This window comes from Grammomys surdaster, unplaced genomic scaffold, assembly GCF_004785775.1.
Source record: "Grammomys surdaster isolate TR1022 unplaced genomic scaffold, NIH_TR_1.0 184, whole genome shotgun sequence".
NCBI classification, from domain to species: domain Eukaryota; kingdom Metazoa; phylum Chordata; class Mammalia; order Rodentia; family Muridae; genus Grammomys; species Grammomys surdaster.
The window spans coordinates 7,460,356-7,471,794 of NW_021604629.1; the positions used below are offsets into that span (position 1 = coordinate 7,460,356).

The 11,439-nt window shown below is 35.6% G+C and overlaps 1 protein-coding gene across 1 annotated transcript in view; it reads left to right on the plus strand.

Annotated features, from left to right (window-relative positions):
- Positions 1 to 8,317, plus strand: part of Pde3b (phosphodiesterase 3B) — a gene marked incomplete at its 3' end in the record, with an annotated part of 76,387 nt that extends 68,070 nt beyond the window's left edge. Inside the window, exons 2-4 of the mRNA XM_028768034.1 lie at positions 2,068 to 2,118; positions 5,233 to 5,481; positions 8,178 to 8,317. Of these exons, the coding sequence (XP_028623867.1) occupies positions 2,068 to 2,118; positions 5,233 to 5,481; positions 8,178 to 8,317 (440 nt within the window). The remainder of the gene's footprint in view (positions 1 to 2,067; positions 2,119 to 5,232; positions 5,482 to 8,177) is intronic.
- Positions 8,318 to 11,439: the final 3,122 nt, after the last annotated feature.

The following is an 11,439-nucleotide window of genomic DNA, read 5'->3' on the forward strand; positions in this document are numbered from 1 at the left end:
CCTTCTCTTCTGTTAGTTTCAGTGTAACTGGTTTTATGTGAAGGTCCTTTATCCACTTGGACTTGAGCTTTGTACAAGGAGATAAGAATGGATCGATTTGCATTCTCCTATATGTTGTCCTCCAGTTGAACCAGCACCATTTGTTGAAAATGCTGTTCTTTTCCCACTAGACGGTTTTTAGTTTCTTTGTCAAAGATCAAGTGACCATAGGTGTGTGGTTTCATTTCTGGGTCTTCAATTCTATTCCATTGATCTTCCTGCCTGTCTCTGTATCAATACCATGAGTATGCTCATGCTTCAAGAGAGGCTTGCTTTTTAAAATGGTGTCTGCTAAGGCAAAAAGGAGGTCTGGATGGACCCCAGTGAGACCACAGAATTGCCACTGCCAGTCCCTTCCAGCAGATCTGCAAGCTGATAAAAGATGGGCTTTATCATCTGTAAGTCTTCGATTGTCCGTTCCAAGTTGGATAGCAGGAAAATACACCTTGGCTGGAAGAAGGGCATGTGTGTGAGCATAGCCTTTGTGTGCAAGCCTGAGAAGGTGGTTTGGATGAGAAGGATGAGGATCCTATCCTGGCTTCTCAGAAGATACTGTGAACTTAAGATTGGCTACTGCATGTATCATAGCCTGCCTGCTGGGGATGTGTTAAAAAAACAAACAAACAAAAAACCCCAAAAACAAACAAAGAAAACAAGGGGATTCTCACAACTAATAATCCCTTACCACATATACCTGTGTGTATGTATACACACACACACACACACACACACACACACACACACACAACAAGAAAAAAGAGGCCATTAGTTTGAATGAAAGGTAGGGAACCTATATGGGAGAAGTATATTTTAAATAAAAAAAAATTAAATTGCGCAAAAATAGACCTTTTAAGGAGGACGAGACCAAGAAATAAAGCTCCCCTCTCATGTCTTCAGAAAGTGGCCTTAGTGATATGTAACATGAATCAGCTACTAAAACAAGTCTTCAAAAAGATTTTTGGTACCAAAAGGCATAAGCCTAAGAATAAGAAACAATATAAGTAGTGATGTATGAAGAACATTTTAGGATTTAAAAAAAATTTAAAGGCCTATTCAATATTAGGGTTCAAAGCCTTATAGAAAATAGCAATTATAAGGAATTAGTTAAGCCAAAAGAAGAAACTTACTCATTAACTTAAGACAGTTTTTAGAAATAGATTGTCATGGCTGTGACAGATCAGTTACTTCAAGTTAACCGTCTTGTTGAATGCAGTGACTGCTGTATTAGACAAGCCAGATAGGCAAGAAGAAGCAGAGAAAGCAAGGCTGGGCTGAGAGTCACACCAGTAGTCTTGAAAGAAACAAAAGCAGGCACTGCTTCTTTGTGTATTGAAAGGAGTATACTTTGATTCTTATAAACCATTTCCTCAAATGTAATTTAACCTAGGACACAAGAAGTTCTGAAAATTTGTCCAGAGGACGAGATAGCTCTACACACAGATTCCAGCTAAAGATTATGATGACTCTTTTGGGGGGTGTGGTGTGTCTGCTTCTAGTTAATATTTTTTTATATTTTCAGTGACATGCTTTTGGATCTGTTTTTCCTTTTTTATGATAGTTTTATATTTAATTTTAAAAATTTACTCATGTGTATATGTTTGTCTGTATGTGTTCCATATGTATGCAATGCCCATGGAGTCCAGAGCTGGGCATTGGATCTCCTAGAATTGGAGGTACAGGTAGTTGTGAGCCACCCGATAAGAGTACTGGGATTTGATCCTGGGTCAATCTGTGAGGTCAGTGAGTGCCCTTAACCTCTGAGCCATCTTTCCAGCCAAACAATAAATATTTGAAGGTTAATATATGTTACGGTAGTGCTTTTGTTCTGAAAATGGTTTAGTCTTCAGATTGCTCAGTTATAGAGTATATAAATTACTGAAGTTATCTGTAAAGAGATTATTTTTATTTTCATCTCGCCATTCCCTTTCTGATATCTGAGCTGTTGAAAGCATCCTCGTCAGTGGATAAGGTGCAGCTTGCCTCTGGATGTGTTTGTTCATGCACTTGTAACTCAGTGCTCTTTTACAGATGATTCTCTGGGACTGGGACTTGAAGCAGTGGTGTAAACCTCATTACCAGGTGAGTATGAACAATACTGATGTCTGTTGAAATTACCCATCCTTTAGGTAAAGCTGCTCTCACAGGATTTCTGTATAATAAAATGCTCTTTTTCCGAACTAAGACAGAATCTTCATGGAAGTAGATTTATAAAAGTTTATTAAATATAAAAGAAAAAAATAAAAAACCAAGTAGTTGTTTTGAAAGTACTTCTAATATAATCATGGACCAAAAATAACTAATATCTTTTTAATGAGGACAAGCTGATTTATTTTTATTTTTATCTTTTTGCTTTTTGGTATGGGATTCTGATGTACAAAAGGGAGAGAAACAGATTTTAGGCCATATATGAAACACTAAATCAACTGGCAAAACATTTTATTAGGGAAACAAAATGATCTAATTTCTTTTCTAAAAAAATACTTCTTACTTATTTTTAACATATGTACAGAAAATTGTATGGTTCAGTGGATTCCCACAAGCTAAACCTCCCATTTGACTAGTACCCATGTAAAAGCAAAGCATTACTGTGGCCTCAGAGCCTCACCTGCGTGAATCCCCAGTGAGAATCCCTGTCCTGACTTTTAATAGTTGTTTCTTTTTTCTTTTTCTTTTAAGTGAAGAGTTTTCTTTTCTTTCTTTTTGTTTTTGGTTTTTCGAGACAGGGTTTCTCTGTGTAGCCCTGGCTGTCCTGGAACTCACTCTGTAGACCAGGCTGGCCTCGAACTCAGAAATCTGCCTGCCCCTGCCTCCCAAGTGCCGGGATTAAAGGCAAGTGCCACCACTGTCTGGCCTAATAGTTGTTTCTTATTTTCACATTTTATATATGTATACATAATGGAAATGGAATAATGTATATATTAAGTTCATTGTTATCACTAAAGCATTATATATCATTATCAGAAAATGAAAATAGGAGTATGAGGAGAAAGAGAAAAATAACTTGGAAACACATGCTATTATATTTTATACAAACTGCTGAGTTTTTATTTGGGCAGATCTTTTTAACTTACAAATATTTGCATGTATAGTCTACTCTATAAAATTGTATTTCATATGGCATTTTGAAAAATTTTTTTACAGTGAAAGAGACCTTAAGTATTTAATTATTTATGTTACAGGAGTTTGAATTAACCTCAGCTTTATTTCACTAGTTATCTCAACACCAACTTTAAAAAAAATGCTCCTTTGAACGGATGATTTTTATTTTGTATTTAAATGTTTTTAGTTTATTTTATTATTTTGTGTGTTATGGCTGTATGTATGCATGCCTATGCACCATGTGTATGTTTCAAAGACAAGAAGAGAATGTCTGGAGTTACAGACGGTTGGGAGCCACCATGTGGGTGCTGGGAAATGAACCCAGGTCCTCAGGAAGAGCAGCAAGTGCTTTTAACTGCTGAATTATCACTCTAACCCCTGGGTTTTTGTTTTTGTTTTTTTCATGACGCAGATATTTATTGATTAATTTTCATTAATAAGATGTTTAAGTGTTTATATCATACTGTGTAATACTGTATGTTGGGCATATTTCCCTTCCCATAATCTTCCCCACTCCCTTCTAGTAGTTCCCTTTATTCCCACGATAGTTGTTTCCACTTTCTTCTTTTAGTTAATTAATTTATTTATTCACTTTACATCCCAATATCTGTCCCCCTCCCAAGACCCCCTCGCTCAGATACTTCTCCCATTCCTCCCTCTTTATCTCCTCACAAGCTACACCTCTCCTGCTCCCCTCTCCGGCACATCAAGTCATTGCAGTACTAGGTGCATCTTCTCCCACTGAAGCCAGGTAAGGTGGCCCAGTTAGGGGAACAGGGTCCACAGGCAGGCAGACAACAAATTCAGAGACAGCTCCTGCTACAGTTATTGGGGGACCTGAATAAGACCAAGCTGCACATCTGTTACATATGTGCAGGGGGTTCAGGTCCAGCACATGCTCGCTTTTCCCATGGCAAGAACCAATCCCTGACACTATTAATGTTACTCTGCCATGCTTGCAGACAGGAACCTATGCTAACTGTCCTCAGAGAGGCTTCACCTTGCAGCCAATGGAAAAAGATGCAGAGACTCACAGCCAAACATTAGATGGAGCTTGTGGAGTCTTATGGTAGAGTTGAGGGAAGAATTGAGGGACTGAAGAGAATAGGGACTCCACAGGAAGACCAACAGAGTCATCTAATCTGTACCCTTTGGGCTCCCCGATACTAAATTTTATTTTTAAACAGTATATGCATCAGCCACAATACCCCTAGGATGAAAATGTTCTCTGGACCTTGATAAGCAAAATTATGTTACCACAGTAGTCTGACAAAATCAAGGAGTAGGCCACACCTGACTTGAAATGGTATAGCTTCTTGATGAGCTACTATAATGGACTTTGTTATCATTCATATTCACAAAGATACCCAGTTTCCAGTTAAAAGGGAATCTAAATTACTGGCAAAATCTAAAGATAAAGTAGTAAGGACAGAATCGTGGGCTTGTCCGACAGGCTTGTGTATGATGTTAGGCATCTCTGCCCTTATCAAAGTGTAGCATTCATTGCTAAAGGTACACAGCTCATACATGTTCAACTTGATGTATTTTCTCATACTGAAGAATTAACGTTCCCAGTCTCTCTTAGGCCATCTCTAATCATTCTTATATAATAATTTCAGAGATGCTTAAACATGAGCTCACATCTTTATTTAGTTCTGATATGTATTTCAACCACTTTTCTGTGGAAAGCAGTATTATTCTCAAATTACTTTCAATGAGAGAGATTAGTTGGCATTAGACCAATTCTGGCCTAAAACTAGAAAAGCTGAATTAAATACTATAGTATACATTCAAGGCAACACAACATAGACAAGTATTCAGAGCAGGAAAGGGCAAAGACTCATAGTCAAGACAGAAGATAGAAATGAATGCAAGGGAAGTAGCAGAAGTGCTTTCTCCTCCAGTCCCTTTGGATTGAACTGCCAGAAGCAAAGTAACAGCAGAATATCATCCTCTGGAAAGTCACAATACAGTGCACATGTGTGCATCCACCTGCAGAAGATAACCTGTAGCTGCCTTAAATCAGATTTTTTTTTTTAGTGTTAAGCTTTCTGTATAACAAATACATATTTTTCATTTTTTTTTGTTTTTTAGAATTCTGGAGGAGGAAATGGAGTTGATCTTTCAGTGCTAAATGAAGCTCGCAACATGGTGTCAGACCTTCTGATTGACCCAAGCCTTCCCCCACAAGTCATTTCTTCTTTGCGGAGTATCAGTAGCTTGATGGGTGCTTTCTCAGGTTCCTGTAGGCCAAAGATGAATTCTTTTACACCATTTCCTGGATTTTACCCCTGCTCTGAAGTAGAAGATCCAGTAGAGAAAGGAGATCGAAAACTTCACAAGGTTAAAATACAGTAACCATCCAGCCTTATTTATCTCATTTAATGATTCGTTTTCATTAAAAGATTCCTCTAAATGTTATATAATACACCATTTCTTTCCCAAGGATCAACTTCTTTTATATCATGCTGCTGAAGCTTTATGGACAGTTATAAATGAAAGCAATTCTGCACTCACTTTTCAGTAATTTCTTCCCAGGGCTGAGGATTGAACCCAGGGCCTTACATATATGCTGGGCAAATGTAATGCCTCTAGCAATTTTTATTTTAAGTATCACTGTTATATTTAGCAGTTATCATTTTTGTGCTAAGAACTATTTGATATCATAGTAACAAGTAGAAAACAGCAAGGAACTTAATTCTAGGCTTATATAAGAGAGATCATGTCATTAATCTCTTTTCATTTATAGAGTTCAGGAATTACATTGGTCGAACCAAGGACAAATGGCCAATATAATAATATATTATTATTACTAAATAACTTTTACAGATTTAAAACCCTAACTCTGTTTACTTCCTGGCATTTTTACAGCTCAGTGAGCACTGGTTTTTCCATAATTAGATATGGAATTAATTTTGTCTTGGTACTTAGAAATAAGATTTACTTTAGAAACTAATACATATAGGATATATTAACTTGGTACACATTATGCTGGTTTATTTTGCTGTTACCTATCTATTGTTGAGTTGTGACAGCTCTCCAATATCTAAAATCATAAGGCTTTAAAGCTAGAAATATTTTAGGGATTATTGTAGTTTAATTGCTAAGAACTGACTAAGGAAAGATAAAATTCATATAAGTTAGTTTTTAAAAATTGTACTAGTTTATACAGAACCTAGAAGGAGTTTTTTTGAGTTAATTTGGTTTTGTCAGTCTCAATATTAGGGTTTATAAATGTTGAAAACTTAAGCAAGGACAGTTGTAGACTTTAAAACTATTGATCATCTGGGTTGTAGATAGTTAATTGAAGTTTCTACTTTTAAAAAGTTTAAAAAATAGTGTCCATATTCACTAGAGTTCACCTCACAATGGTCTTGATTCCTGTAACTTTTTAGTACACCACATACTTGCAAGCACCCTAAGGGGATGATAGTAGTTAACGAAACTCTTAACTATTCTTGAGTTTTCACCCAATATGTTTTTCTTATTCATTTTCCACTGACATTAGTCTAAGGTAGTGATTTTTAAAGAGAGTAATTCTTTAAAATTGTAATCATTAGCAGGGAATAATTGCTCCCTCCTGTAACTGCAACACTGGGGATTTGGAAACTGAGGACTGCTACATACTAAGACTTTGTCCTAAAACTTTAAAAAAGAAAACTATTGTAATCAGAAAAGCCCCACTGAAAACATTATTATGCTGTTGTATTTAGTGTATAGAAAAGTTTTCTTGTAGATTTAAAAAATATTTTAAACATGATATTAATTAAGTAGAATGTCTAAATAGCTCATTTTCTAAGCTTTGTAGTTAATTATAGTAATTTAGAGTACTGGAATCTGCTGATGTAATTCATTTAAAAACAAGGAAGTAACAATCTTACCTTTTCTTTATGTTCTTTAAACTCCTTATTAGAATTTGACATCTAATTTGTCTCTGACTTTAGAAAAGCATATAAACACAAAGGTTTATTTTAAATCAGAAAATAGTCTCAGAATTTGTGAAAAAATAATTAGTAAAAGGAAAGGGGATGGGAACAAATGATTCTTTTTTTTCATTAATTTATTTATTCACTTTATATCCTGATCGAAGCCCCCACTTCCCCCAGTCCCACCTGACTAGTCCCTCTCCCCAATACTCCTCCCCAAGGGGAAGTCCCCTATGGGTACCAGGCTGCCCAGGCACATCAAGTCCCAGCAGGGCTAAGCACATTTTCTCACATTGAGGGCTAGCTTATGGGAAGGGGATCCAGAGGCAGGCAACAGGGGACAGATAATTCAGTAGAAGTGTGGTTTTTTGTTTTGTTTTGTTTTGTTTTTTTTTACATAGGTTACAAACTAGGGTTGTATTACATCTAACTTACCATGAACTTTTGTAAAATCAGTGTTCTCATGAAAACATAAATACAGTATTTAGCTTTCTGATATTGTTGTAGTGTCTCTAATGCAGGAAATGTATAAAGCAGACATTATATTAGATGTACATCATGGGCACATTTATTTATAATAGTTTAAGGAAAGTATTATTCCCTTTACCTGATGTTTAGATCAATTGAGGATTTACTCAAAAATTACAGTAAAATAACATTTAAGATGCTCTGTACTTAAGTTAATCATTAATTTTAAAGGTAACTGAGAACCTGGAGCTTTCCCACATTAGCTATTATGAGCTTATTTACCTTATGCTGAAAATATAAAAAGTGGTGACTACCCTGGGCCCTACCTTGTACTCTGAAGTGGATTTTTAGTGTCAGTCATCCATGACCACTTTTTAAGTTTTGATTTTTTTCACTCTTGAAACTATAAATAAAATGTAAAAATTAAAAAGTGTAGTTTATCATAAGAGTTCAGGAGCTTTTTGATTAAGAAAAAATAAATAGTTAACAATATCAAATGTGGAAATTGGAAGTGGAAGTAGAAAATTGGAAGATTTTCAGAGTGAATTTTTGTTTTACATGTATGTATTATATTGATTTTTGATGTGTCATTATATGTAACATATTAAAGGATGATAATTTAGCTGTTTTGAAATTATTCGACAGGGATTGAGTAGCAGAACCAGTTTCCCAACTCCACAGCTGAGGAGGAACTCAGGAGCATCAGCATGGCTGACTAGTGAGCACTACTCAAGATTGGATCGCAGCAGTGGCAGGAGGCCTTACCAAGAACTCAGTGTTTCAAGGTAAAACTCTGGGAACCTTTTCAATGTAAAGCATCCTTCCCCCCCCTTTTTTGACAAGTTTGTTGTAGTTTTAAAATCAAGAAAGAATTGTTTCAGTATTTTAGTACAATGTAGGTTGTAATTCTTAAACGATGTAAAGTCTGAGAAGGCCCCAAATATAGAGGCTATATTGAGACCTCTAGCTAGTGTTTTAGTTCTTGTCTATGTCAATGAAAAAAAAATGGAATGAGATAAAGTATTGGAAGTTAACTATAAGGCGGAGAAATACTATTCTAGGAATGAGTGAAGGCTTCTGAAGAGTGTAGTGCTATGGATGACTTGAAGGGCAAGTTTAACTCGAGGGAAGTATTGCTCAAAATATTATTCCAAAGAAAAGAAAAATCAGAGAATTCTAGATATGGTTGGAGGTTTCTTTGGAGTAGGGTTACTACCTTTTCTGTCTTTATGTGGTTTTTCAGATGCATGGTGAGAAAATACAGTTTTGAGTTACCTCTTGTTTTTATTAAGCTTGTGTAGCCTACCTTATCAATAATAGTTTCAATCAAGAAACTATTAAAAAGAAAGTAACAATTTATCAAAGCTTAGGCCAGCTGGATACAGAGGATGTTGGAATCTTTAAATACCATATCTATGAGATGGCTTGGGGCAATAGTTCTCAGCCTTCCTAATGCTGTGACCCCTTAATACAGTTCCTCATGTTGTGTTGACTCCCAACCTAATATTATTTTTGTTGCTACCTCATAGCTGTAATTTTACTAGTGTTATGAATCATAGTGTGAAAAATCTGTTTTCTGATGGTCTTAGGTGACCTCTGTGAAAGGGTCATTTGCATCCCGGGGGGTTGTGACCCACAGGTTGAGAACCTCTGGCTTAGGGGAACTAAAATCAATTAAACATACTGTATTCCTGGGCCCTTTTGGCCTCTTCTGCAGAGGCTGAAACCTAGAGCACTCCTACATGCTAGGCACACTTTCTATTATTATGGTTGGGCATCTTTCAAATTTATGGAAGCAGTCACTAATCCATTGTGTAGTATGCCAGTTACTGCCTTGGAAAAGACAAATCATATTCTCTAGTCTTATCATAGTTGCTTGTTTAAGGTAGCGAGAATGTTCCAAATCCTGTTCCTACTTAAAGCAAGACTACATACATATTCTATAATCCCTAGAGAACTAGCTTGAAATGAAATACCTTAACTCAGAAATCACAGTTAAATGAGGCTGGGAAAATACAGGAACTAAAATTTTATGAATATTAATAAATACCATTTCCTCAATAACAGAGGATTCAATTCTTATGCCCTTTGAAAGCCATGAAAGATATTAATCTTTTTCTTGTGTGGGTAGAAACTTCTTTTCAGTCAGTTATCTGAGGTAGTTGAGTTGTAATGAATGGAAATTCCATGTTAGGCTACACGATCTTACTATTGAGCAGGTGTCAAGCTAAACTTTGTTTGAGCTGTGTAATTTACACATTTGAAACAGTAGATGGCAGGATTGATACATAGATATTCATATTGTTAAGCTCAATGTTAAGATTTATGTGTGAAGTATACTCAGGTAATTATAATTACCACATTCTCTTATGTTTTTTAACTTAAATTTTGTTGTGTTTGATCAAATTAATTCCTTTCTCATAAACCTTTAATGTGTAGAACAGTAGAGTGAAGTATGAATAATTTATAGTACAGAAGAATGAGAAGCAGTAAAAAATTTTGTCTTGAATGTAAACATGATTTTTTTTAAATTAAAGTATGATACAGGCTAATGAGAAACAGGAAAGAGGAGTAAGCTGAAGACTTAGGTTTCTTTGTCCTAGGAAGGAATCATCATCTTGGAAATACCTAGTTGGGTTTAAGTTTTGGTTTTACTCTTTACATTTGAAGTACGGCAATGTATTTTCAGTTAAAGATGTTTGACGTATTAAATTCAACTCATTTTTATCTAAGTTCTGCCTCAGATAATTGTAATAAAAATACGACCTAGATAAATGTTCATCTTCAATTGATAAATGTTTATGAGGTTCACAGATTCTCTGGATTCAGTAAACATATTCAGACAGACTAATATTTTTCATCAAAGATTTAGAAATTTGGTCAAAAAAGTAATTGGTTTTATGATGTATGACTCCTTTGAATAGACATATTCCTTAAATGCTAAATATAGTTTTTCTAATATACAGAAGCTGCAGTTACTCCATAATAAATTTCCAAATGTTCTTTATACATAGTTGGGACAACATTGTGTGTTAGCTAGTTTTATATAAATTTGACATAAGCTAGGGTCATCTTGGAAGAGGAACCCCAGTTCTATCACGCACTTTAGGCAAAGCTGGTAGGGCATTTTCTTTATTGCTGATCAATGTGCGAGGGCCGAGATCTCTGTGGATGTAGCCACCCCGGGGCTGATTGTGTCCTGGGGACTATAAGACAAGCTGAGCAGACACTGTAGGGCAAGCATTAAGCCCCACTGCTCTGTGGCCTCCACCTCGAGTTCCTTCCCTGACTTCTGTCAGTGATGGAGTGTGAACTGAGAGGTAAGAGCTGATATGAATAAATCCTTTCCTCTCCCAAGTCGCCTTTGGTAATGGAATTTAATTACAGCAATAGAAACCACAACTGAGATAGTCAGGAATCTGTAAAACAGCAGCAACCACCACTCTTTTCTAATACAAGTCTCTGGATCCATGCTATACAAAATAAATTAATGCAGAGACAAATATTTTACATCTGCACTAAGTTGTGGCCTATAGCTACATGTGGATATTGAACATTTGGAATGTGTCCAGTATGACTGAATCATTGAATTTTAAGTAAATATTAGAGAATTTAATGTAAAAAGTCATGTGACCATAATATAGATATATACTAAATGACGTCAATTAATACCAGTGGTACATTTATCCAGGAAACTTGAGGGTGTTTTGTAATAGCTCTGTATTCACCTTGATAATATTATAGCTCTCTTTCGTCCTAGGTTTTAGGATCTTGATTTGAACTCAGTTTTGTGTCTGATTATAGTTTCCTTGACTATGAATCTAACGTGATTACAGTATTAAACCTCTCTGAATGTAACTGAAACCAAATTTCTCATCCCTCAGATGTCTTTTTTTTTTTTTTTTTT